Raw genomic sequence first — 27,479 nt, forward strand, 5'->3', positions numbered from 1 at the left:
ACACAAGTATCATGTTACAATACGCTTCATTTGCCTATGTTTGATGCATTTTTATAAGTTACCTGTTAAGAAAGAATGAAGTTGACTTCTGAGATGTAGAAAAAGCTGTTGTTTTGGCATGGCTGCTGAATTTTTGTTCACCTATAGTACAAGAAAAATTACGATGGTTTTTAGCCTAGAAATGATTATTTTTGTAAACAGTGTATGGATGACTGTACAGCTCATGTCATTAAATTGCATGTAGTTGGCTACACCGAATACGGATTACTGTCATTTCTTCATTACTCATAGTTGTATAACAATTATGAAATATAATGTAGACCCAGTCAAATGGTTTACATGCAGACAGGAAGAATAGTAAAGAATGTCGGACTCTACATGCAAATCTTGAAACAAAGCATAAATAAGAACGTCAATCACATAAAAAGGACAAATAACTGATCTTATTCTTTATTACCAGACAAATTAGAGTACTTTGCCACTAAGTATTTCTACCACAATTGGTGACAATGATTTGAATACTAGCTACGATAAATTAATAGAATTCTACAGATTAGATTAGAAATCAAATCATGATGATTAATGTATGCCATTGGATAGCTTTCTTGTGAGTGGCATTAAAAGTACATGACGTGATGTCCTTCATTTGCACTTTTTGTTCTTATATGCCCATTTACAGGGCTAAATCAAGGAAGTTTCCACCTCATTACCTAAATAAGTTGAACAGTAATGAAAATAGGTGAAAAACATAAGTCTTGTTGATAACGAAACTTCAGCAGCTACCATCATAGCTTCCACAAAGGACAAAGTGTTATTGCAACTGAAAATCTAACACTTGACCAGTGTTCGTGATTTCTATTCTAACAACAAGAGCTCTTGGGTCTTTCTTGTTCTTCTTTACAGAGATCTTTCCACTGAGTAGGTCCCCTGAAGGAAACAAGGAAAGAAAGAGAGAGATGGTAAAAGTTCATTTTGACTTTCTCAATCACGTATCTGTCAGTCAAACTCAGTGAAAAATGTGGCAACCAGGCATGAAGTTAACACCTTGAGAATCACAACAACAAAAAAATCTATCGAAAAGAGAAAAGTACTAGTCTAGTACCTTGTTTGAGTTCCACTGGCTTCTCCAGAAGAAACAGAGTTTGTTTCCAGTGTGTTTGTTTACAGTTAGGAGCAGTGGAGAAGTACACCTGATCAGGGAAAAACAGAAAATCCGACTGATTTTGGTGCAAAAAAAAAGTGTCAACAAAACAATACAATCCAAAAATGGAGATATTGATACAGTCAAACCTGTCTGTATTTTTTAAAGTGCTAAGGAAGTGCAGTTATTCATTATTTTGCCCACCATCAATTCAATCCATCCATCCACCCACCCACCCATCCATCCATCCATCCATCCATCCATCCATCCATCCATCCATCCATCCATCCATCCATCCATCCATTCCTTCAAGCCAACTAGAATTTAGTAGATATAAGATACCTCTTACCTTATTGCTGCAGTTTTTCTCAAACATGATGTCAAAGTAGCCACCAATTCCCTGTACAAAGTAAACAGTGAATCTTTTAAAAAGCAGATTTCACTGAATGTCATTCTAATTATCTCTACATTCCTTAATAAGTTAGTTTTCTTGCAAGAAAAGCCAATAGTTGAACATGCTGTGAGTCTGTGTGACAATAACAGATTATGAAGATGATCCTACTTACCGTACATGTCCCATCTCTTGTGGCCTTTAAACTGAAGTCTGCTGTAAAATCCAGCTCAGCTACTGACACTAAACAGCAGTCCACCATCTGTCAGAAATCAATTGATTTGGATGTCAGACTAAAGAATATCATAGCCTCAATCAATGTGAAAAATAGATCAAAACAATACAAGAACTAGAAAGGTAACATTTGCAAGGCAAATGCATAATGTTTTCCTTCACATATAGTCTGCTCTGTTAATTCTTACTCAAACACATTCACATATATGGTGAATGGAGTTTAAATCCCTTCTACTATAGAATTGCAACATTATGTAACCCAACTCCAGTCACCATGGTGGCTCAGTCAGGTCAGAGGTCACTATTTGGAGAAGAAGATGAAGAAGAAAGGTAGCAAAAACAGTTTTCCTTCAGTTTGCTGTTTACCTTGATGAGAGAAGGCTCTGACATCACCGTTTTTGGGTCAATCTCCTCAACTGACCCCTCCCTGGTGACCTCTGACCTCATACAGGTCATCTTGAAGCTGTAAACGTCGTCCCAGAATGCAACTCGGTTGCTGTGCATCTTTGCGTTACAAATGGCAACCAGACTGAGAGTGCATCTGTCAGGGTAAACTGTAAAAATGCACAGAAGTGAATTGATGAATATTCTACTAACCAGCAAAGAAGTGAATACTTAAACATTTGGTTATCAACTGTTATTTCCTCAAAACTATTCTTAACTAAACTATTACACATGTTGAGGCACAGAGTTTCAACAGCTGCATTACGATTACATTGTATATACAGTATACTATTGTAAGAAGTAGTGATGCATACCGGTTCACTGGACTTGGATCCGGACTTGTAAGAATGTTTAGGTTCAAGTCCAAAAAAACCTAAAAGTTGAGAACCGAGTCCGGACTTATTACCATAAAAGACCATTTCACATACCCCTTTTCTTTCCAAACCACCTAAAACCTTCCGTAGATTGTAAAATCTTTGCTGCAAAACGAAGAAAACATTGCCATCGGGCATCGTCAAGTACCGGCCTCCATGTTATGTCGTCAAAGTTTCACCCAGACAACATTGCAAGGTTGCCAACATGCAATTTTGTATATGCCATGGGTTTAGGTCCGGACTTACAAGTCCAGACCTGAACCTAAACCTCTGGACTTGAATCCGGACCTGAACCTAAAATTGGGTTTAGGTATGCATCACTAGTAAGAAGATGTACATTGATATGAATATGAACAATGCTAGTAGGTTAGATTGTTTACCTGCACCGCCAGGACCTAGCCAGCGATCCCGAGCATACAGCACTGTGTCCAACATGGACTCAAACAACAGGAAATAACCCTGTCAAAATATAGACACACATGTAACGCTAAGTACAATTACAAGCTAAATTATTCACCACATACATTTTGTACACATCCACTGTGTCTTGGGCAATATTAGTATTTGAAGGTAGAGCCCATCCTTCTCCTTCCACTGCCATTTTACACCTGGGTGGAGTGATGAAAGTAGTGTCAAGTGCCTAATTCCCAAGGGCACAACATCTAGCCAGGAATACCAGGGATCAAACCTATGACCTCTTGATTTCGTATCAGTTCCCCTAGCCACTTTTCCATTCCACACCAGACACCACTAACAAGTATTGAGATTCAAAAAGTACTCAGCTAACAGTACTGATGTTCTAACTCACCATCCACTCTGAGATAATCACATCAACCTTCTCAACTGGGAGTTGGATGTCCTCTACACGACCTTTTATTAGCTTGATGACATCATCTAGTTGGTTTTCCCTGCAAATGTGGAAAGAAGCAAAATAAGTATAGCTGGCAGAAAGATTCTAACAAAGTAGGGTTAGTGAACAAAAGAATAAAGTTTTGCCTGGAAAATGACAAAAACTGTTGACATTACCTGACAATGTCCATGGCTTTGTAGATGATCTCTGATTGGTCCACAGCGATCACCTGACTAGCTCCAGCTTTGGCAGCAAACATAGAGAGAATACCTGTTCCACATCCAACATCCAGAACCACCTAAGAAAAACAAACACTTCAGTATCAACACAAATTTCGCCCTCAAAAACATCTTTTCCTTCAATTGTTAAGTCAGAACTTCATCAGTTCTATGTACATAACACATCTATTCTGGAACCTTTTTGTTTTGACACAGAGTTCATCATTGTTCAGTAACAATGAAACTATGGTAGCAACAGAAATCCTGAGTTGTTCTTAAATCATACCTTGTCTTTGAAAAGATGCTGGTTGGTCATGATGAAATCCCTGTAGCTTTCTGTCCGCACTTTGTCCTAATATATTAATTAGGATAGGAGGATAAAGACAATCTGTTATTTAGTGACAATGTTGGAAAACCAATTGTACAACATTTCATCAGTTTGGTGTCAGATCTAGAGCTAGAAATGGTCGATCAGCTCAAAAAATTTATGTCCCTTGCAGGGGTCCACACACAAAAAAGGCTAGGGTCAGCAGTATTTTCTAGGGTCGGTCGGGAAACAGGAAACACAACATTTTTTTTCCTACCGAGTAGGCCTTACCTGTAGCATGTCTAAGTGGATACTGAAGTGCGAGTAGGAACTGAAGTAAGCCTCATCTTCATCTTCCCGCAACTGTGCAACTGCACCATGGGAAGGGTGCAAGGCATGATGGTCCCTGGCCTGGTCTGACAGGATGAAGGTCTTTGCTGTTTGTCTGTTAATAAAAAAGTTATAAAATCATATAGATGTAATACTATAAAGGTAACATTTGCAAAGCAAATGCATAATGTTTACCTTCGCAAATGGTCTGCTCTGTCAATTCTTACTCTAACACATGGTCAGACAGGAGTATAAATCTCTCCTACTATAAAATTGCAACATTACGTAACCCAACACCAGTTACCATGGTGAGAGGGCATGTAGAAGGTTAAAGTACCTGAGACGATCGATGTCCTTCAGTGCATCATGCAGCTGCCCCTCGGTGACCTCTGACCTGGCCTCAGCCTGTCGGAGTCTGTCCAGCAGAGCTCTGTACTGCTGTGCTGGCAGGGTGACGTCACTGTCCTCTGTCTCCATGGCAACGGGACACTGAGCAGTCCACTCCTCCACATCTGTACAGTATGTAAATAAGATTGTACACTATATACAATGATAAGCACCTATTGCTGTTCACTTTTCTTTCTGCATGTTTAACTGATATGTCTGATATGTCTGATTGAACTACTTGGTTATCAATGCCAATTTGATAGATACTCAGAGTACAGATTTAACAAACAATAAATGTACAGTCTCACCATAGAAGAGGAGGGGGTCATCTTGTAGGACTGGTTTTAAGTACTGATCACTGTTCCATGGTGCCTCTGTGTCTGGGGAAGAATCACTGAGGTCTGTGGGAGAGGTGTTCTGAAAAAGGTGGAAAAGAAACAGCCTTTTTGCACAATTGTCAACATTCCTAATAACGGTTACAGTAACACATAATAACAGTTTTAGGTGGAGAAAATAACATGACTGTGTTCTGATTACATGTACTTGTCAAATTCATAGAAAGTAGACTACCTGGTACAAATGTACAAACAAGTTTTTTACCTTACTGCGAATGTAGTTGATGAACTTTATGTACCCATACATGTCCAAGTCTGCATCAGAAAAAGACAGGCAAAGAAATAAGGTCTTGAAATGGGATGTTTAATGTGACATACCAACCAATAGAAATACAACTGAATCTGTATACATATGGTTTACTCTTAGTCTTAATGATACTATATACATGTACCAGGAGATGAAAATTTAACTGTAAACTCACTATTTTTGACTACAAATTTTTGTACGTCAAACTGATGTTCTGTTCTGCAGTGCTGAAACACCTCCTCAGCTGACAGGAGTTCATCCTTGCAGAACAAGCAGAGAACGATGCCGTCTGATTGGTCAACATCATCGTCACATTCCTCCCAGTCAGAATCATCGGAACCCTCCAGGCTGGGACAGTCCATAGCATCTGATTCAGCAGCTGCTGATTCAGAAGTTGCCCCCTTACTGTCACCAGAGTCTGCCATGTTTCATGTATTTGACACTGAAAAGAATATACATTAATGTTGATGAATAGCAGTTGTGACAGACTTTGATATGGCAGTACAATGTATAAGGTAGATCTAGACTGACTTGACATTGTTGTCTAGTCTTAAGTATGCCTTTGTTTGTTTGTTTGTTTGTTACATTTTTTCAACTCTCAGAAACTTATTGTCTCTAACCAAGGAGGTTTCATGTTCAGAGAATTGTAAATAAAGTATAACTCTTTATAACTTTGTAACCAGTAGTAGTGTATCTTCATATGGAATACAATGTGTCATTGAGTGACTAGATTCTTGCATTTGAATGCTGTGTAACGCTGTCATATTTAGCCATCAAGCTATAATATCTTTGAAATAGTCTTTGAAATAAGTTCAAAACACTTTGACACAAGAATTAGGCATTTAATTTTCAATAAAGCACATGATGTAAACCTGTGAACTTACCTTTTTCTATTAAAGTACACTGCACTGCGTCTGAAACAAGCAATTTTCACAGCTACTTCAGCTATGCTCTGCACAGATTATTAAAAAAACTGCATCACAATGTAACCCAAAAGTAAAATCGGCTAACCGATCACCAGCTGGTCAATATATAGCCGGTTAATCGATACACAAATTTCGCAATATCGGTGATCAGTGATCAGCACATGGCCTCTCACTCCAGTAACTTCCTGGAAATCCCACTTCAAAAATAGGGGTGAAATTATTTTCCAAAATTACTATTACAAAGATCCTTCTATGACTAAAATCAATAAATTTGATACTTTAAAGAATTTATATTATCTTTTTGATTTTGATATTCATGTGATTATCATTTGTTCAACTGTTTTGAAGTTTTTTAACAGCTATTGTCTCCTAACAATCGAAATTTTGGTATGATCTAAACAAAGTCTCGCGAGAGAAGCCATTCTGTCCCAAGGTGCTGTGCGGCGGTGGCGGCGCTGCTGTGCTGTGCGGTGTTGGGGTAAGAATCGAGTAATTTTGTCAAATTTCTGACAAAAATCAGTCAAAAATGTTACCAACACTTAGTTCACCACTTAGGCGATACTCCAAGGGTCGTATGTACGAAATATTTTGGTCTGAATATGTGTAATGGTCGAGAAAAACGCCGGTGAAATTTGCGAGACACAGCCCTTTTCACAGATCAGACGACAGACTGTCTCATCACCATTTTTCGTTGTTGCGCATTATGACTGTGAGGAAGGCCCTGGGGTTTACCGGAAACGTGAAAATGTGGGGGAAGAGAGTGTATATATCCTAATAGACTCGTCTCAGCAATCTATAAGCTTAATCTAAACTTAAAGACTGACTAAACTGGCCGTAGGAACTACAAATTATCGAACACGAGGTGTTGAACTAGGGAAAGTGATGTCTGGGAAGAAACTCCTGACCAAAATATTTGACAAGAACGTGTGGAAAGCCGGCAAATGTCCAGCTGACTGAGATATCTTTTAATCGATACATTCTGCCTGCGGTCTTGGGAAGAAGGTGTCGCTTCCAGTATTGATATTTTCTATATAACGGCGATCACAACAAAACAAGGCTTTTTTTTTCACAGTGTGTCGTTTTCACAATGGACAGCTTGTCCTGATAGGTTGAGGGACAGCACAGACTGACCAGGGCTCGAAATTCATTTTTGTGAATAGGTGCACTGGTGCACAATTTTTTTGGGTGCACCACATAAAACAAACACTAAATTTATTACAAATCTTACTGCTGCTCTTCTTTTGAGCTTGAATCTGAAACTTCAAAATCTTGAACAAGTACTACAACAAAGATTTTATTATTTTTCTGACACTTAGATGCCAATAATACCATGTATACTATTATACATCAATTGATACCTACAAAACTACCTACCCACAGAAGCAAATTGGGTGCACAGCTCCAATTTTGGGTGCACTAAGGTGTTTTGAGCCCTGGTGAGACAGAGTGATAAGTTACGATTGACGTAATACACCAACCGTCAGGGTCAGGATCTCTGCACTTGCATCTGTCAATCACTGAGAATGATAACAACACAGGCTCCGGTTCTATATGCAGTGCCAAAATGCAACACTGTAAATTACATATCTGAAGTCAGTCAGAGCTCAAATTATTTTTACCCAGTTCTCAATCCAAATATTAGTGCCAAAACAATAGCATTGCTATAATTTGCACCTTGAAATCTGAAGTCTCAGCCTAAAAGATTTTTGACCCAGATTTTCGAGCAAAATAAAAGTTACTAATATTTGGCCAAAAAAATCTGGGCAAAAATCATTCCGGCCCTGATTTTAAAGTTGAAAGTGCAATTTACAAATCATACAACGTAGTACTACAAATATATAAAGCAAAATATTCCTTTTTTCTCAAACTTGAAGTTGCTAACAATTACATCCATAAATAATTGCATCTTCCTGTTGGTAACATGTTTTTATTGAGGACAATAACATGCACATTTTGTACATGTATGTAAATGGGACTTAAGTGTTACTTTCTTTTGTCCCAACTAGCATGTCAAGCAACCTCTAAGCTACCCCCCTCCTAAAGGACTAAGCAGAACCTGCCCACACAGAAACGCACACCACACGGTGCCAGCAAGGAACCAGGAACAGGTACGGAAATAAGAACATCTTTCCAGTGTCATTCAAAAGCTCAAGATTATGCATAAGCTTGTATCATATCCAAAGTTTAAGGAATACACGTATGTCAAATCTGATGCCTAAATCATAGTAAATGTAAGGCCCAAAGATATACATGTACATGACATGTAGACACATCTGACCTCCCTTCTATTCTAAAGAAAATTGGAACTTGCATTCCATCATGCTATCTACAAACATTTAACTCTTCAGAGAATTTTTCCAGGCGGTTGATTTATTTTCTATTACCTGTACATCAGTCTTGATCTTGTTAGATATTACATGGGCCCCACATGGCCAAGACTCGCAACTTTATTGATAGAGAGTACTAGAATAAGTCAAAGGAGGAATTCCTCCAAAGAGAACAACACTGTGATGATGTGACATGTTGTTGTTTTGTCTGTTTTGCAGGGAGACACGACTGTCTCTCAGAACGGAAACTGTAACTCTCTCCTCCTCTCTGGGAATCCACCATCCTCTCCTGAGCAAGGTGCAACTTTCCACCAACAAATTTGGTACTACAGGGCCTTCTCCTGACGACTTTGACTCCTCTGACGACAGAGACTCCAAAAGTACAAGACTAGACAAGACTCCCAAACTGCCCTTTGTGTTGACAGAAGAGATTGAAAGATGGCCAATCCTCAGTGGAAGGTAAGAAAAGACTACAAATTTAGCATCTACATTCAAGCATAAATGAATGAAAGATCTTTTGGGGAGAACAATAGAATTTGACTAAAGAATGAAGCTATAACAAAGAGAAACATAATTTGTGTGCCTTAGAAAGCAGATAATAGGGTCTCGAGGGTTATGAGTTAGAAAGAAAATTTTTCTGGGAGAATACCAGACCCCCTATACTGTGGTCACATCTTTGGGACTTGATGTAAGCCTTGGATAGTTGTCCTTCTGTACCTTACCCCAATACTGTGAAAAAATTCTCTTGAGAAGTTCTGAGAACCCGGGAATGAATTAACGAGGCATTATGATAAACAATACATGTAATGTTCCATGCACATTTTACCTACATTGTATGAAACATCATTTTTTTCCCTCAGACTCCACAATCACCTGTGGCAATCTACAGCAGCCCTGAGAGCCCCCAGTCCCCCATGTACTCCCCGCAGCCCAACTTCGACACGGTGTACCAGCGCGTGAACGGTGTACGGGAGACGGGAATCATTGAGAAACTGCTCCACTCCTACGGGTTTATCCAGTGCTGTGACCGGGACGCCCGCCTGTTCTTCCACTACAGTCAGTACAAGGGAAATGTGGACAACATGAAACCAGGAGGTGAGCTGGACGCACCATTAGCAACTCTTTACAGGCCTTATAGTAGAGAGGATTCATTCCTCAAGCTACCGACATCTCTCACACGCAGTCGTCCCTCAGTAAGACATCTGGAGCCGCATAGATCCTGTTTAGAACTTTTATTCAGCCTGTCACACAAATGTACTATTTACAGGCCTTGTATTAATTTTTCTTTTAACGGTGTTGTTCAATGCAAAGCCAAATGACCAGTCCTTGGCATTGAAGACATGACAGATGTATGACTATGCCAAAAGATGGTTGAAAATTGCCCCTCTAAGTCTAAATGTGGGAAATAGCGTTTTTGAAAAATTTTAACAGTAGTACTAGTTTGAATTGTCTTTGAATATAATTGATATGGTTTTGTAACATGTTTTCCCTGGGCAGATGAGGTAGAGTTTGAGATGAGTCTGGACCAGCGCACAGGGAAGCCCATCGCCTGCCGCGTCCTCAAGCTACAATCCGGCTCGGTGACCTTCGAGGTCATGAGCGAGGAACGTGTGATGGGACTAGTCACCACCGAGGCCAAACCGGCTAGAAACAAATCTGTAAGTATCAAACTCTTACAAACAGAAATTAAAAATCACACACTCATCTGATTTGTTGGTTCTTGGATCTTGTCCTTGCTTTGGGTCATTGAAACAGGACAGCACAAATACAAAGCCAAAAAAGGCCAACATGTACTTAAATAAGTAATTGTGAGAAAAATGCCACGAGAAAAAGGGCATGTTAAGAAAAAATGTGTTGCATATGATGTAAAAACTGAAGAAGTTTTTGTATTTTCTTGCTTGTCTTACCATACTTTCTGCATGTTTTTATTTAAGACAAGTCTTTTTATTTTGTTCATAATACTTGAATTGCTCCATGGCCACAGCAAGCCTTTTGCACAGTGATATTTTACTGTTTATGTTCTTCTTTACTAACTACATCCAGCTTTTTTGCTGTATTATGTTGTAGCTGAATCTGCATGTTGTATAACCAGCCTGATTAATTTGTGTTGCAGCCTGCAGAAGTTGGTTATGTTGCAATCCAGGTGGGAAACAGGAGAGAGCCAGGGTTGTCAGGGGTAAGGAACACAGTACTGTCAGCTGAGCCTGTCAACTCTCTTCTCTCTCCTGAGTCTTATCTGTACATGTGTGCTTTTGTTTCAACCGTTTTTCGTCCTTCTCAGAGAACAACAATAAAACAGTTGTAATGTCAGTAGTATATAGTTGAATGGCTTCATTCCTCAAGCTAACCAACATCTAGCACACTACAATTGTCCTTCAGTAAGACACCTGGAGCCGCATAGTTCCCATTTAGAACTTTTATTCAGCCTAAGTTCTAAACAGGAACTATGTACCTACAGATGTCTTACTGAGGAACGACTGCAGTGTGCTAGATGTCACCTAGCTTGAGGTATAAATTCCTCTATACTATATACAGTTGTAATATCAGTAAACATTGGGTGTAACTGTAAGTTGAGTTGTACGTATCTTCTGTTTTAACCGTTTTCGTTGTTTAAAAAAAAAGAGTTATAACGTTATTGGGTGTAACTGTAAATTGAGCTGTATCTTTCTTTATTAGGGTGAGGTGGTGGTCACAGTCAACTTTCTTCACTGATGTCTTTGTTCCTTTCTTTTCTGTTCCTTTCTAAATGTTTGTGGATGATGCTGCATCCAGAGCAGCAATGTCTTGTTTCTGTACTAATGTTTCTGTTCTTAACTTATGTTCTTTCTAAATCTGATGTCATTGTAATTTGTATGTAAATATCATTTTTCATGAATCGTTGAAATGTTTTGATTGGGATTATTTATTCTTATACATGTAGTCTGTTCTTGTAACCTTAATTCAAAAACTGTGCTGATACTAATGATGGCAAACTAACAAGGTATTGCGACATAATTGCGTATATTGTAATGGTATGGGAACTTACATTCACACAAATTAGTAGTTGTTTTGGAATTGTGGTAATAATTTGCTTAAAACACTGAACACTCCTAGCATTTTGTCTTTCACAAAACCATATTCAGTTCTTTCATCAGTTTATATGGTACAGAAATCAAGACAGCCACATGGTTGTTAAAGATGTCTATTGGTTAGTTAATATGTAGTGTACTTACTTAGTTTTTATTTCTTTAATTTTTGTGTTGTTGCACATAAATGTTTGTTTATTCACAGCTGGAGGGTTACATGGGGAAATCATCATACTCTGGAAAATGGAGTGATGGTGGTGAACCTTTACTGTTGCAACCACAGTTACCGGTACCTACCATGTGTATAACTTAGTCTTTTCGGAACTGGAAATACAACTTCCTACTCTTATCAGTTATCTGGTTGCTTGGGTTGGCCAGGCTGCATCTGTCTGTCTCTCTACCTTTTTTGGCCGATCTTGTGACTGTGAATTTCCATCTGTGGTTTATTTTTTGATAGCAGCAACTTGCACTGTAATTCGTTGTGGAATAAGGGGAGATTCATTGGTCATGTTGAGGTGAAAGTTGTTGTGGATGGTCTTGGAAACACCCCTAAGGATATGAAATGGCTCTCCCCAAGAGTAGAACTTACTCCAAAGTGTATGCTGCTGTGTGTAAAAAAGTTGTAAATGGCGGTTAGGGTACTCTGTGTGCACACAAGGTCTCCTGTTGGTGGTGGGCTCTGTTGTTTCTGTATGGTTGGAAGAGAAAATTGTTTATGGTTCTTGGAGAGGTATTTGGTGATACAACATGTACATGCCTATCTTCATATGGAGTAATAACTTCCATACTTAACCTCACTAAAACACTCATCGCTTTTATAGTCAAACCTGCACAAGTGAAAAACTCTTCATAAGGACCACCTGACCAATTTGACCATTTTTGGTGGTCCCTAAGATAATTATTTACATTCACACAAGCATTAAGATTTCTGTCTATAGTGACAATTCTGTCCACATAGACCAGATTTTATCAGTCCTTTGAGTGGTTTTCTTTGGCAGGTTTAACTGTACCTACAATGTGGATGTATTTCTATCCTCTAAATGACAAATAAAGTAATTTCAGTTTTGGTGCCTTTCAACCAAAAATCCTTTTTTGCCAGTCCTGGTGGAATAGGCAGTCATCAAATGTGAACATGGATTTGGGTCAAATATCACCCCTACATGTATGTGTGTGGGACTGGTAGAAACCAATGGATCACCTTCTGCAAATAAGATTTTTGGTTAAAAGGCATCGAAACTGAAATCACTTTTAATTATTATTTGTCCTTCAACCAATGTACACAAGGTCTTCTCTGAAAAGCAATACTCAGTCACTGGGAGAGCCAGCCTGGTAAAAAAACCATAGAAGTACATAAATAAAAGTGTTAAAATGTACTTATTTTTGCGCCGCAGCCCACGGAAATGGGTCGCGTCTCGTACGAGCAGGCCGGGGAACACTTCTACATCCCGTACGGCGTGGAAGACGTGGAGGGCGGCGCTCAGCTGAAGAAGGGCGACGAAGTTTCCTTCTTCATCGCAACTGACAAAAGGTTGGTGCCTTCTGGGGGGAGGGTAACGTTCCAGTATGTGTCATGTACAGGAGCCTCCAGCCTTGCTGTGAAATGTTTAGTTGCACCCATGTTACATAGACAGCATGACTGTTGACTTACCTACCCCACAGTTTTACAGTTTGATCTTTAAGTTTAAAGGAGCACTGAAGTAAGGAGGTGGGTGTTGTCTTTCGATGGATGATGCATCATCAACGAATAGATTCAACATACTTTAGTAGCAGTATTCTTCTTTCCAATGTTTTTCATAGTGATGTCAGTATCACTACATATATACAGTTCCTACCCATGCATTCCCTGTAGTACAATGTATTTCTCTTAAGCGTTTCACTTTATTGTATTTGAGCAATTGCTGCATATGCATATGCAAATTATTTGTGGGCAAATCACCCAACTTTTACCCACTTTTTGCCTACCACTCGCTGGCCATGTCATTGCGACTGCTCATTATATTCTGAAGTAGTATGCAGAATCTTTCCTATCCTATTGCTAGATAACACCCTCCCCCCAATTTCAGTGCTCCTTTAAACTTTTTAGCAATGCATGTCAGCTGTTTTTACTCTTTAGTGCATAAAGACCAACATGTTCCCCTGGGTTGTTCCTAAATTAGTCCATATTTAATTGACATTTTGTTGCCTGGTAAACTGTTTGAGTTTATTAAGGAAATGCAAGTCCAGGTTGTAGGAAAGAGTAGGTAAGGTACATTTTATCCTGCATTGTATATGTTAGCAGATTTTTGGACCAACATAAATCCATGGATAGACAGACACAAGATGAAGTAAGCTCCAATTCCTTGTAGGTTACTACATGTATGTGGTATTATACAATTTTGTCAGGTGGGTTCCAGGGCATTTTTCTTCACTGCATGATATGTGTGGTTGGCTTTGTTATGGAATGATAGAACCAGGCCATACTATTTCCCAAATTTTTTAGGTACAGGAGCAAGTAAAAGCTGCTAGAACTAAAGAAAACTTAGAGCTGTATTGATACAAAACTGACATGTTATTACTTTACAATTCCAAATTTTCCCAGAGATAATTTGCAAAAGATGAGTTCCCATTTTTTCTTAACTTTTTCAAATTTTGTTAAAGTCAGCTTGGCGAAAATGAAGAAAAGAAACCCTACAACCGTTCTTTGCTACTTTAATACAGTGTGAATATGCAAGAAATATACAGAAATTGGCCTCAAATTGAGGCAATAATATGTATGTGAAGCTAGACAGTAGTATGGCCTGATGCCAGTATGAAAGGTGGTTACATGTACGTAAGGTACTGTGAGGAAGTGGTCACAGTTGCTACGTGGTCGTACAGTCAGGTCAGTTGGTCGATAAGTTAATAGTTTTGGTTGATAAGTTTATTCAGCCCGTCTGCCTCCTGTATACAGAGTGGAGGACGCTCAGCAAAAATCGTGGCGAGACAAGCCGGCCAAGGTGGTGCCGGATCCCAGGTAACTCACGCTTCCTCTCCTCCCTTTTGGCCTAGGAAAAAAATGTTGTGTTTCCGTTGTCCAACCGACCCGAAGGAAAAAACGGCCTTTATTTTAAGTGAACCCCTGCAATTTTTCAATCTGATTGACTTTTTCTAGCTCCATGATGTGAAACCTGAGTGATGAAATGTTGTACAATCAGTTTTCCAACATTGACATTGAAAAGTGTCCACATGGTTAAACTGTATTGTATAAATTGGATCACTAGAGATCACTCAAGTCTGGAAAAAAAGAAAGAAAAAGAAAATCCCTACTCTACTGATCCTAATTTTTACAACATTTTTTCCTATGCCTTACCCCTTTTGTTCAGTACATACTTGCCTGGTCTCTTTTCAGGTGAGTTCTGTGCAGGTAGATTGTTTGTTGTGTATCTCCACTTCTGTACTTTCTCTAACATCATTAGTTCATGTATCTGTGATATAGTGGAAACATTTTGGTGCCATGTATTTTCCTAGGCACATGAAAGAGGAGCGAAGAGTCTCAGATTTTGTACTAATGAATTGCAGTACTTTGTGACTGTATTGTGTGAGTGAGTGTGCACTGTGTGAAGAACTTTCCCTACCATCTTCACAATTCTTAACAAACATAGATGAAGTTTCTTTCTGGCTCAGTTTAGGTGTTTACAATAGTTGTTGTGACAAGCAATGTCTTCTTTTTTGCAAAATTGTTTAGAGTACATGTAGTAGTTCAGTCAGACCTGTACAAGTGACCACCTACTATGTAGAAGGACCACCTGACCAATGTGACCACTTTTTGGTGGCCCCTTAGATAATTTTTCCCTTTGACAGAAGCATTAAGAATCCTGTCTATACTACAATGTAGTAGCCACTTTTCCACATAGACCAGATTTTATCAGTCCTGAGTGGTCTTCTTGGGAAGTTTGACTGTATCTGAACTACTACTCTAAACAATTTGTTTGTAAACACTTTGTTGTGTATAAAGCGTGAGTTCTGACAGCCTGTGTTTGTGTGTGCCGTGTTGTTTCCAGGAACGGGAATGTGCGTGCCAGGAAAGTGCAGCTGATCTCCTCCGTGCCTGTGGAGCGCTACATGGGCGTGGTCTGCAGTATGAAGGAGTCCTTCGGCTTCATCGAGAGGGCTGACGTCGTGAAAGAGGTGATTAGAATAGAAGTGTCCTTTGAAATGTAAACCTGGAAGCATGCAGAAAAAGTCACTGACGAAAGGTAGTGAATACTACCAGAATACAGTTGTGTACATACATTTGTAAATGTAACATTGGGTTACAGATACTGGTACAGAGGTTTAGTCCTATACCTAAAATGTCTTACTATTTTTAGAATTTATCCAGTTGCTTGAGTAACTGGTATGTTGGCATCTTATTACCTGGATGCGGATGTCTAACTTCCATTGTCAAAAAGAAAAAGCTTGGGCCACACCAATTTAATTTCTTTTCTAGGAAAATAATGGAGCGGGCGGGCGAAAAAAAAATAAAAATAAAAACAGGCCTAGGCATCCTATTATGGCCCAAAATGGTACGATAGGAGCTATGAAGTCAACACACCAGGCTGGTTCAAAATTTAAACAATGAATTTTGAACTTTTAATGATACCACTGCATTGAAAGATATAATAAATGTAACAAGTAGTAAGAAAAGGACTGTTTTCAACTGTTCAGGGAAAAATATGAGCATTTTGCAGTTGATTCTGAATTTTTATTTTTATTTGCAAATCAGAAAAAAATGAAGCGGCGAATCCGTTAACCAAGAAATTAAATTGGTGTGGCCTTGTGTTGCACCGAAAAACAGTTATACTGGCTGTACAGATACAGATAGAGAAAGGTTTGAAAAGTCCTGATACTTTAGTATCTTCTTACCTGGATGTCAAGCCTTCATTGCTGCACAGCAAATGTCTAATAATGTCCTGTATTTCTGTGCAGATTTTCTTCCATTACAGCGAGTACCCTGGTGACATCCGTGAGATTGAGCTTGGAGACGATGTAGAGTTCAGTATTGCAACAAGAAATGTAAGAAATGTAAGGTATTCATTACTAACAAATAAACACACACACATGCACCATCAAACATGTTGATAGTGGTGATTTTGTTCGGACAAAAAATAGATACAGTGAGCTTTAGAAAATCTGGTATCAGGATAAAAATGTAGCCACATGAACCTTGATTGGGGGATATCGATGATGATGATGATGATAAGTAGGAATTTTAACGGATAAACAATAGACTTTTCATTGACATTTACATGCAGAATCTGATAGGTTACACATGTATGACTTGCCTCCTAAAATAAGTACTAAAATAGCTAGTGTTGACGGCAACCTAAAATTTTGATGGCAAGCTAGCTTTTCGCTTAGGTTGCTTGGTGATGAACTTGAGACAAAAAAATTTGGAACCCTGACCTCCCTTCCTTATATCCGTAGGGTAAGGAGGTGGCCACCCACATTAAGAAACTGATAGAAGGCACGGTCGTGTTTGAAGATGTCAGCAACGAGCGGATTCGGGGGAAGGTGATCAAGCCCCTTCCTCGGGGCCCACAGCGCAGACAGGTAAGTTAACATGTTTTATTCTGGTTCGCGACTAATTTTCTGTGGTCTATGGACACACAGATATGATAATAGCATGAAGCATGTAAAAGCATGAAGAACAGAAATCAAGTTGTCATGGTCAGTAATTTAAAACTACATGCACCTTGTGTAAGTAAAATCTTCAGTTACCATGCAAGGATTTTTATAATTTATTTTGTATTTTGCTCTCATATGTATAATAAGCTTGTGAAATAACAAAATAACATTAGCAACAGAAGTGAAGTCATATCCATTAGAAACAAATAAACAAGTCTAACAGTATGTGCTTGCATGATTTGCCTTGGTTTACAAACTTAATTTCACTTGGATTGGAAAATAGAAACAATATCAACAGACAGGAACTAACAATTATCAACAATTTATAAATCCAGTCTAAGTAAAGTCTAACAACAGTATGTGCTTTTATGTGCCTGATTTGCCTTGGTTTTACAAATTTTATTTTACTTTCGCTTTGCATTGCAAGGACTTCCTTTCTTCCCAACAGAGCGACCCGTTATCCGGCCGGCTTTCCTACGAAGCCGCGGACGGGACCAAGGACATCCCGTTTGGCGACCGTGACCAGCGGTCGGAGTGTTCGCTACAAGTGGCGGACATCGTGGAGTTTAACATCGCCACCGACCGCCGAGACAAACTGCAGCGGGCAACCAACATCGACCTACTGCCGGAGACCTTCCGTACTACCGGAGAGAAGAGAGAGATGGTACGGCACAAAATAGATTTCGTTTCCGCTCTGTTTCTTCTTCTTCTTCCATTCCAAACACTGACCTCTGGCCTGGTCAATGACCTGAACCAGATACTCTCTCACCATGGTAACTGGTGTTGGGTTACATCATGTTGCAATTTTATAGTAGGATCAACAGAGCAGACCATATGTGAAGGTAAACATTATGGTATCATTTTGCTCTGCAAATGTTACCTTTTTAGTTATCATTGTTGTTGTTAGTAGATTTCTATAATTTGATAACAACACAACTGTCCTAACAGCCATTTATTTTGTTTGTAGGGACTTGTGGCGGCGATGAAGGAAGGCTTTGGGTTTATCAAGTGTGTGGACCGAGATGCCCGCATGTTCTTTCACTTCAGTGAACTGCTGGATCCAGTGGGTTTTAAACAATACTTTAAGAAACAATTGCTGCATTTTAAGTGTTTTTATTATGTTTGGTTCAAATATATTTCTTGTCATATTGGAAGTGTTTTTGGAACTGTATAGGATAATTTTTTGCAGTATTTTTCATTTGATTCATTAATGCAAAGTCAAAGATAATGTGAAATTTGACTGTTGGTATCCGGCAAATTCCAGATGAGAGAACTGCACATAGGAGATGAAGTGGAGTTTACTGTTGTTCCGGTAAGTATCGCCATCCTTTCTCCAGCTGTAGGCCAAAGAGTGTCAATGTGAAAGTAATTGGTACTCAAATTTATGATGTTTTATATTGCTTCTTTACATTTGTAACTTCCCTTGCAAAGTTTTTGTGTTGTGTACCCTGCCCATGTGTCTGTGAACGGTCAATACAGGAAATAGAAATCCACACATATCTACATGTACATGTATACTAGACATAAACCCAGTACATGGGCCAGTGCTATTTAGGTTCGGGTAAACATAAGAAATACCTGCACTAAGCTACATATGCAGGACATGTTATTTCGAGCCTTGCCTTGTGAAGTTTTTGTGTTGTGTACCCCATCCACTTGTCGCTGAACAGCTGCTGATTTTTAGTAGGAGTGTGATTCCCGTTTGTCGCAGGACCCGTCCTCTTCGCAGAGGAACCACGCCATCCGCATCAAGCCGCTCCCCAAGGGCACCGTGTCCTTCCACAAGGTGTCCTCCGAGCGACTGCTGGGCGTGGTCGACAAGGAGGCCGTCTCCGCAGGCATGCCCAACATGAAGGGCTCCAAGAGTCCCAAAAAACAGGTGAGGGATAAAAATGCTTTTGCTACAGTCCAAAAATAAATCAAACACAAAATACCCCAGTAGGGGTTTTTCGAGAGTATCAAAAAGAAGAAGAAAACACACGACTAGTCCTTTTTTTCTGGATGGTACCCTTAAAATCAGCTCAGGGCCCTTCCAGTAACCATTTTCCGTCAAAATTTTGGGAATTTTTGCTCCATGAGGGTCAATATACATGGGGATAGTGTGGTTTCAACTAAATATTTACATATAGATAAATGACTAGGATATTGACTCGGGTTTGCAAACTTCACTGGATGCCTTTAACTGATACTGGTAACTGATTTCCACAGCAGGACAGGGACCTTGAGCTGGGGACTATCCTGTATGACATCTGTGGGGAGAAGGAGACCATCACGTACCACCTCCGGGACACAGACCCACGATCAACACCTCAACAGGGCGACCAGGTTGGTTCTTCTTATATTTGTTCACTTTTCTTATATTTGTTCACTTTTCTTATATTTGTTCACTTTTCTTATATTTGTTCACTTTGTACACCCAAGTGAAGTGAGGAAATTTGTATGAAGTGCCTTTCCCAAGGGCAAAAGGTTTGGGCCGAATGCCCTACCACTACGCCATGTGACGCCACACCGGGTTGTTTGTTTGCTTGTATGTTTGAACCATTCTTTATTTGTGAGAAGCTCAAATCAGCCTGCAGGCTGCTATCCTTTGAGGCCATGAAGGAAGAAGTACATGTACCTGTAAGGGTCAGACATAATATAAAATGATAAAGTTTGTGTCAGGCCACATTACAGGAAAATAACTAGTCACCTGAGTTGAGGGAGAAAATATGTAAAAAGTGCCTTTTCCAAGGGCACAACATTGCGACCTGCTAGGGATTCGAACCCAGAACCTTCAGATCTAAGCCAACAACCCTAACCACGAGCCTGCCTTACCTTAGGTTGAATTCAGCGTGTCCGAGCAGAAGAAGACAGGGACCAGACTAGCTGTGAACATCAAGGTACTGAACCGCCCGTCTGCACAGAGGCTGCAGGGCTTCATCGCTACGCTGAAGGACAACTTTGGCTTCATCGAGACCGCCAATCACGAGAAAGAGATATTCTTCCACTTCAGGTCAGACCTGGTCTATGATGTTTTTAGAAATAAGAAAAGAGTTTTCCTGATAAGTATTTTTCATGAAGATTTAAAACTCTATAATCATACACACAAGTTAGATGCTTACCAGCAAGCTTTTGGTTAATCTTCTAAACCAAGTTTTACTTGTATGTACAAATATATAGCTTTGAATCTTTAAAATGTTACCGTGACAGATTAAATTTCGTCCTGATGAGTATGTGTTGTCCTCTGGTGAATTAGAGAAATTAACATACATGCACTGTACCAAAGAGGACTTTTCCTACTGATTTTTTGTTTCCCTCCAGTGAGTTTGATGGAGACATGACAGTGGGCTAGATAATATTCTTTCCTAATAGAAGCAAAACTAATGCACTAAACTGTAGAGGACTTTTCCATTGAGTTTAATGAGTATATGTTTCCCTCCAGTGAGTTTGATGGAGACATCTCAGTACTTGACCTGGGTGACGAGGTGGAGTACAGCACGGTGAGGAAGAACAACAAGGTGTCGGCCGAGCGGATCTTCCGCCTGGCCCCCGGAACCATCGTTGCAGAGGAAACGGACCCTACCATTCTCCACGGGAAGGTGGTCCGTCCACTGCGCAGCATCGACCCACAGCAGCCCGAGTACCAGGGGCTGATTCAGGTCACACATGAAGGTCAGACTTTCAGTATCTAAATTTATTCTTGAGCTGTATGTACAAAATATATACTTTTTTCTTTGTGTGTATCACAAAGACATACAGACACACTCGCACCCGCACACACACACAGTGCCTCAAGCCATTGGGGCAGTCTCTGACAAAGTCTCTGACAAAATTGAAACAAAACTGTATTGCACTCTATACGTTTGTGAAGATTAGTCATCCAGGGTAGTAACAATAAGATAGTATTTGAAGGGTGTCGGAAGAACACATGAAACGTTTGGTTATTAAACTTTTATCCAGTTTGAAAAGTCTAAAATACTATCTTACTGTATTGCACCCTGTTCTAACTTGTTGTTCTCCTGTTGACCACAGATGGGTCGGAGAACGGTGATGCGAAGACCTTCCCGTACGGCATCACCAGCCTGGCGGACAAGCGGGAATTCCTGCAGAAGGGCGACGTGGTGAACTTCCAGGTGGCCACCGGCTCGAGCGGGGAGGAGCGCGCTGCCAGGGTGCAGGCAGTCAGGAAACGGGTCCGAGGGTCTGTCGACACCATCAAGGGACAGGTGAGTTGGAGAAGAGAAGAGAGAAGGACCCTTTCCACTCCTTGCAGAGCATAGCGGTGGTGCTAAGCTCCATTTCTGTTGCCATTGGGCCACACAGTTGTGCAAGCACTTCAGAAGGGGCTAGTCTGCTGGTAGTGTTGTGCGTTTGATCTTCCCATACTCTTGCTCATAGATGCTGAGTGCTAAGTAGAGAAAGTAGTATGTACCATTTTTAAAGTCTTTGGTATGACTCGCGCGGGGATCGAATTCATACTAGTAGCCTACCGAATGCAAGGCAAGCACTCTACCCACTTGACCATTGCACCAGTCTTGTCAGTTGTACTGCAACCCAAATATCATAATAATCTGTAGCACCGTTTGTCTTTAATGTTTATCCCGTTTTTCCATCACAGTTTGGCTTCATCAACTACGAGGTTGGAGACAACAAGAAGCTGTTTTTCCACCTGAGTGAAGTGCATGATGGGAGTGACCTGTCGCCGGGAGACAAGGTGGAGTTTGTGGTGGTGTGTAACCAGAAGAGCGGCAAGTACAGCGCCTGCAGTGTCAAAAAGGTGGGTATCTAAACTTCTGCTGCAGTACCGTAACAAGCCGCCAGGGGCCAAAATATAATTGCATCAAGACCAACCCACATACCAAATAGCAAGATAATTATTGTAAGGCATCTCGAGTTATGCCACACACACACAGCCTGTGGTGTTGGGTAACTGGGGGCTGGTTACCACATACATGAATGTGTATGTGAAGGTAAACATGCATTTGCTTTGCACATGGTACCCTTCATGGTGATTAAAAGAATCCTAAGCTCCTATACAATGTAGGTAGCCCTCCAAATGATTCTCATAGTGGCACAGAAAGGTTCTTTTAAGCTGTCTTTATTTTACTAAAATTGAAAAATTTATCTCTCCCCTTGCCAGGTTGCAGGGGGTGACGTTGTGACGGCGCGTCCGGAACGGCTGCTGCACCGGCTGAAGTCCGTGAACGTGGAGAATGACAATGGCCCGCGCCTCGTCGTGCTGCGCCAACCCAAGGGGCCCGACTCCGGAAACTCCAAGGGGTTCATCTTCCAGAGGTCATCCCACAAGCCTGGTCAGTCCACTTTTTTTTTATATCCCAACATGTAATCACAAGACGTGGTGACAGCACACTCAAGTTTTTTCAACAGTCCGATTTCATGGGGTCTATATTTATGTTTACAGAAGGAAAACATAATTGTTTTTGCTCAGTTTCTTCTTCTTCTCCAAACACTGACATCTGACCTGGTCAATGACCTGAACCAGACCGTCTCTCACCATGGTAACTGGTGTTGGGTTACATAATGTTGCAGTTTTATAGTAGGAGGGATTTAAACTGCTGTCATCATATATATAATGTGAATGTGTTTGAGTAAAACGCTGGCTCTTGTTAACAAGTGGTTGTGAATAAAGACCTTTGATATTCAATCATTCACCAACCTGATGAAATTACTTACGGATAGAATTTTTGTTTCAGGAGAGGCCCCTAACGACATCACCATGAATGGGCACAGCACCACCAACGGAAACTGAACTCAAGACAACAACAACAACGACGAACAGCACTACCACCGCTGTACCAAGTGACCACAGCAACTTTGCTGTGTAGTAACAGAAACCAAGTATAACGCAACCACCACCAACGCTTCAAATTCAAACTAAGATTTGTCCTGAACTAAAACTAAACTAAAGCAAGCCACATACATGTAGTGTAAACTGTGACTGCCATTTTTACCAGCAGTTCACAGTCACACACTCCTTGGTCTGATCTTCTTTTTCCGGCTTTGTCTTTTTCTTCTGTGCAAACATTCTGCTTTCTTCCTGCATAACACTTCAAATACTAATTGTAACTCTGTGAACAAAATCTGGTAGTAGTAGGTGAACAATAACTTTATCATAACTTTCAATTCAGTGAAAACAAGGTTTTAGGCCTGACTGCATAAAAATAAGAGTGCTTTCTTCAACACCAATCTTAGAAAGTCAGGATAAAAAACATGCTAATAGCATCTCTTATATGTCCTCTGTCATTTCTCTTTCTATAGGATATACTGGCCATACTCTCTTGTGAAGTATTTGATTCCATTCTGCAATATTTCATGTCTCACTTTTCTATCTGAGCTAAAAGATGTACCTGACTTGACGTGACATTTGTTAAGGGTAAGGAGATGTTATATTTTGATCATCACGTGTCATGTCAGTTTGAGATTTTGATTTAACTCACCCAACCAAGCATCATGGGAAAATGTGTTTGTATTCATGAGAACTATAGAGAGAAAGTTCAGGGACTTCCACTTGTTTCTGATCATACTATCATGGAGGAGTATTCTTGGAATGGAAGGAATTACATTTGTGGTGTACATCTGTATTTTGACATTGTGAATGCTGTATGCATCTGTGATACTCTCCAGTGTGGGGACGTTCCCAAAAGTTCATCCTAAACTCTAAAGATCATGATTATCATTTACAACTTCCCGAGACAATTTGACAACATGATAACTTAACTTCTTAAGATTCAGGTTTTTTTTATTTGCATCTGCTGCTGGTATGCAAAGTTCTCTCCTCATATGACAATGTAATCTTTAATCAAGAATAAGAAGAACTTTCCTACAATTGGAACTTCTGTCCGGGAATTGAAAATTCTTTGGAATTGGAAATTTTTTCTGGAATTAGAATTTCTTTTCTGGAATTTAAAACTCTTTCTAGGAATTGAAAATTCTTTTCTGGAATGGGAAATTTTTTTCCAGGAATTGAAAATTCTTTCTTGGAATTGAAAATTGTCTCCGGGCGCATGCCTTTCTGCTGCTATTTCCCATGATGCTTTGTGGTGAGGTGATGGGTACAGTCATCAATTCCCGATGCCAAAGCATTCGGCTAGGATGCATACAGAAGTACGAATTCCATGGAATGATAGTTTTGCCCCTTCTACAAGAACAATGAAGGGGATATGTCTCAGATTAACGTATGTACTTTTTATTGACAACTAACTTGTCTTCTCAGAGTAGGTGACTAGTCTTTCAAAAACCAACCAAAATGGTTATTGCGGAAGCATTTCATTTGAAAGCTGAAAAATTTGAAAAAGTCGACAATAAGTAGTGATCATGATGAGAAGAGTACACCTATATGTGTGATGATCACAAATTGTAGATACTGGGATGATAGTAATCTTTGAGAAATAAACCGAGAAAAAAAATTACAAAATTTACAAAACAACAAAAAACAGAACAAGGTTTCTAACTAAGCCTGCATGTGGAAATATAATAATCCTGCCATGCTGTTTGCATTTCAAAAAAAAAACTGTGCAAAAAAAAAATTCATGAAAAAAAAAACAACAAAATTGCACAAGAAGAAAAAGAATGTGGAAGTGTTCAGGAGAGGAGCAATGATTTAAAATTACATCAGTGCAAAGTGCTTTGATTGGATCTAGAGTTTCCTGGCAGTTATCCTTATGACAATCACTGCCCCCCCCCCCAAAAAAGCTTGCAATTCCTGTAAATTCATAATCAGAACCCTCTAAACATGACCAATTTGTTGCAATAGTTGATATTGCTGAAATCTTGACCTTTGGCATCCCTTAAAGTCAAACAAGTATTACAAGGCATATTGCAATCCTAGGAACCCTAGATGTTTAGTATATTAAAGAATATTACAGCCATTCTCCCAGCAATTTTGCTTTGCTAGTTTTCTGCGAATTTCTTTTGTATCAAGTGTCCAACTTAGGGTTTATAAGAAATCCTCTTTGTAGCCATATTATTTTCTACTTGCTTTGCATAGACTAATGGATTTTTTTATTAGCTGGGAGAAAGCTCAATTTGATGAATGATACGTGTATTTGGAAGGCAATCCACAACTACAAAAAAGAACTTGCATATTATATATGCAGGCATGCTTGCCATGTTGCCAATAATGTAAAGAGTGATTCAAAAAGAGATACGACACTTAACCAAAAGCATAGCTTTTGATAGCAGCAGCATAAATTTCTCAAACATACAGGTTTACACAAGCCTTTAGGTTCTTCCCAGTTCAAATATCTGGAAAGTTTTCTTTCTAAACATTTTGTCCCATGTGTAACAAATGGCCTATACTGCAAAGGCCCATCTTTACATTCAATGATATGTTGTTTTTTTTCTTGTAAGGTGTAGCACACTGCATCACAAGTCTATTTTCAACATACAGGTTATGCGTACAAAGTGAAAATATCACAGAGAGCACTTTTTGTACTAGATTGTTAACGTTCCAAGCATTCTTGTTACATTATGTATCCTCAGGTTAATATGAGCATGGTCTCTTGCCATGCATCTATATTGGTGAAACGTTTTTTCTGTTCTTCAAGGCAGTGTAACACATACATACACACGTACATACATAGTAAGAGCACTGCAAAACCCACAGCTATAAGAATCACCCTCAAGTAATACCTAATGTAGGGCCTCACAATACATGAAAACTTTGTATAGATACAGCGCCCTTCGTTCACTATAATAATTACATTGTGAACAACTCCATGCTGAATTGTTTCAAAAGAGTATTTTTAGACCAGAAAGTGTTTAGAGGAACATGACATGAAGGATTTTGTAAGCAATGCCAACTGAACTGAACTAATAAAATTCCCTTCAGCAAGAAGTGTTGGAAGGAAATATAAGACATACTGTAGTATTGGATCCAGCATTGAGAGGTTTGCCTACAACTCTTGGGAGGAAAATGCCTTTGTTGTACCCAAGTGTGAGGGGAAAATGGGTGAAATAACTATGTTGGATATTTCATGACCACAATTCACGTTGTGTAGTTCATCTTCCTCTAAACGACTTAGAGCCAATTTTGTAGACAAATAAGTCCATGGTCCTTTGTAGTTTAACATCTATTAGCAAGTACACATTCTAAGTATGATACTTCCTGAAATAGCCATAGCAGTGCATCTTTCTTTCTTCACTCCACTGTACTTTCTTTTGAAAAAAAGTGTTTGAAAACTTGAAATTCATAAATATAACAGATACCTTGGTTATTTCTTAAAGTAAGACTTCACTGTTTTGACCATCAGTGGTTTCAGAAGTCTAATCTTTTGTTCAAACTCTTGAGCACTTCTTGTAAGTTGTAGATACTTCTCACTTCTGCTGATGCACCAACTTTTGAGTTCTGTTCAAGGTACAAAATGTAGTTCATATATGCTACATACTATGTGACCCTTTCAGGCTTAGTAACACAAAGAGTACTAGACGCTTGAGTTGTAATACTGGCTTTCATTTCCGGTTACCAAAGAGACCATGCAATGGCTAATAAAAGACAAAGAAAGGCTTCGTGTTGTCAAAAGTTCCTTTTTTTCTAAGGCCACTTGAATTGTTCACGTACAAGTAATTAAGGAAACCTAACCTCTTCCAGGCTTCTGGGGGCGGCTGGAAAGTAGAAATATGCCCAAACTGTTCTCTCCGGCACACCAACTCCCTTGGCATGCTATCTCTCTATTTGGCTGATTTCTACTCTTTCCAGCCGCCTCCCGAAGCCTGGTAAAGGAAACCGACTTAGTTTATCGAGAGTCCCGTAATACATGCCTATTAGCCTGAAAGACGGGAATCCATCCTATAGTCATGCCTTACTCAACAAGCGAACTGTTCGCGACACTATGATGGTGTGCTAAATCGTTGACCTCTGAACTATGACCGTGAATTGACCGCAGTTGTCAGCTGTTGGCATGTCTGGATATGGTAGTGTATTTTCATAACAAATTCTTGGGCGTTGGAAACGTTGCGTCATGTCTGAAACAGCCTGCACAGTTCTGTGTCTATGTGAAGCAACTGTTTGTGCTTAAAATGGGTTTCTACAACTGAAAAGGTAGGTAGTAGCTAATAATTTGTCATGGTCAGTCGGACCAAGGTCCTTGGTAGGACGTGCAACTTAGGAATTTCTTGGTGAGGAAATTTGATTTAATACGTATGTAACAGTTGGATACGTTGGATGTTGACCCATGTTTTATGATGGGTGGGCACTAGACAATATTCTGTATGTTGGTG

The 27,479-nt window shown here is 39.6% G+C and overlaps 2 protein-coding genes across 13 annotated transcripts; one reads left to right on the top strand and one right to left on the bottom strand.

Moving 5' to 3' along the window:
• Position 1: 1 nt before the first annotated feature.
• On the bottom strand, positions 2-6,426 carry LOC109480289 (protein arginine N-methyltransferase 3-like). Of its 2 annotated transcripts, XM_019782469.1 has the most exons (16): positions 6,218-6,426; positions 5,880-5,882; positions 5,494-5,762; positions 5,277-5,326; positions 4,985-5,093; positions 4,627-4,801; positions 4,251-4,404; positions 3,939-4,004; positions 3,611-3,732; positions 3,393-3,492; positions 2,965-3,043; positions 2,133-2,320; positions 1,708-1,794; positions 1,491-1,541; positions 1,103-1,190; positions 2-927 (listed from the first exon to the last, which is right to left on the bottom strand). In XM_019782469.1, exons 3-16 carry the CDS (start codon positions 5,741-5,743, stop codon positions 812-814), a joined length of 1,635 nt encoding a protein of 544 aa, XP_019638028.1. In that variant the 5' UTR covers positions 5,744-5,762; positions 5,880-5,882; positions 6,218-6,426; the 3' UTR covers positions 2-811. The 2 variants fall into 2 exon arrangements, with proteins under 2 accessions (XP_019638028.1, XP_019638026.1); XM_019782467.1 differs by lacking the exon at positions 5,880-5,882 and having other exon boundaries at positions 5,494-5,760; positions 6,203-6,426.
• Positions 6,427-6,651: 225 nt separating this feature from the next.
• Positions 6,652-26,766, top strand: LOC109480273 (cold shock domain-containing protein E1-like). Of its 11 annotated transcripts, none has more exons than XM_019782425.1 (23): positions 6,652-6,722; positions 8,251-8,352; positions 8,791-9,030; positions 9,432-9,666; positions 10,069-10,229; positions 10,685-10,747; positions 11,842-11,925; positions 13,028-13,164; positions 14,566-14,628; positions 15,656-15,782; positions 16,563-16,658; positions 17,061-17,186; positions 17,689-17,925; positions 18,229-18,324; positions 18,526-18,573; positions 18,949-19,140; positions 19,470-19,586; positions 20,081-20,253; positions 20,683-20,912; positions 21,273-21,466; positions 21,859-22,017; positions 22,381-22,552; positions 22,955-26,766. In XM_019782425.1, exons 3-23 carry the CDS (start codon positions 9,010-9,012, stop codon positions 23,008-23,010), a joined length of 2,787 nt encoding a protein of 928 aa, XP_019637984.1. In that variant the 5' UTR covers positions 6,652-6,722; positions 8,251-8,352; positions 8,791-9,009; the 3' UTR covers positions 23,011-26,766. The 11 variants fall into 11 exon arrangements, with proteins under 11 accessions (XP_019637984.1, XP_019637988.1, XP_019637987.1 ...); XM_019782429.1 differs by having other exon boundaries at positions 18,973-19,140; XM_019782428.1 differs by having other exon boundaries at positions 17,710-17,925.
• The last annotated feature ends 713 nt before the right edge of the window (positions 26,767-27,479 follow it).

This window comes from Branchiostoma belcheri, unplaced genomic scaffold (assembly GCF_001625305.1).
Source record: "Branchiostoma belcheri isolate BF01 breed outbred unplaced genomic scaffold, Haploidv18h27 scaffold50, whole genome shotgun sequence".
Taxonomy (NCBI): domain Eukaryota; kingdom Metazoa; phylum Chordata; class Leptocardii; order Amphioxiformes; family Branchiostomatidae; genus Branchiostoma; species Branchiostoma belcheri.

Excerpts from the sequence above, each read along its gene's own strand:
- LOC109480289 (XM_019782469.1), bottom strand. The coding sequence starts at position 5,743 with ATGGCAGACTCTGGTGACAGTAAGGGGGCAACTTCTGAATCAGCAGCT. Across the intron at positions 4,005-4,250 it reads TCCACTTAGACATGCTACAG|GACAAAGTGCGGACAGAAAG; the intron begins GTAAGGCCTACT and ends TTAATATATTAG. Across the intron at positions 3,044-3,392 it reads TGATTATCTCAGAGTGGATG|GGTTATTTCCTGTTGTTTGA; the intron begins GTGAGTTAGAAC and ends ATATTTTGACAG.
- LOC109480273 (XM_019782425.1), top strand. The coding sequence starts at position 9,010 with ATGGCCAATCCTCAGTGGAAG. Across the intron at positions 19,141-19,469 it reads CCAAGAGTCCCAAAAAACAG|CAGGACAGGGACCTTGAGCT; the intron begins GTGAGGGATAAA and ends TGATTTCCACAG. Across the intron at positions 20,913-21,272 it reads GATTCAGGTCACACATGAAG|ATGGGTCGGAGAACGGTGAT; the intron begins GTCAGACTTTCA and ends TGTTGACCACAG.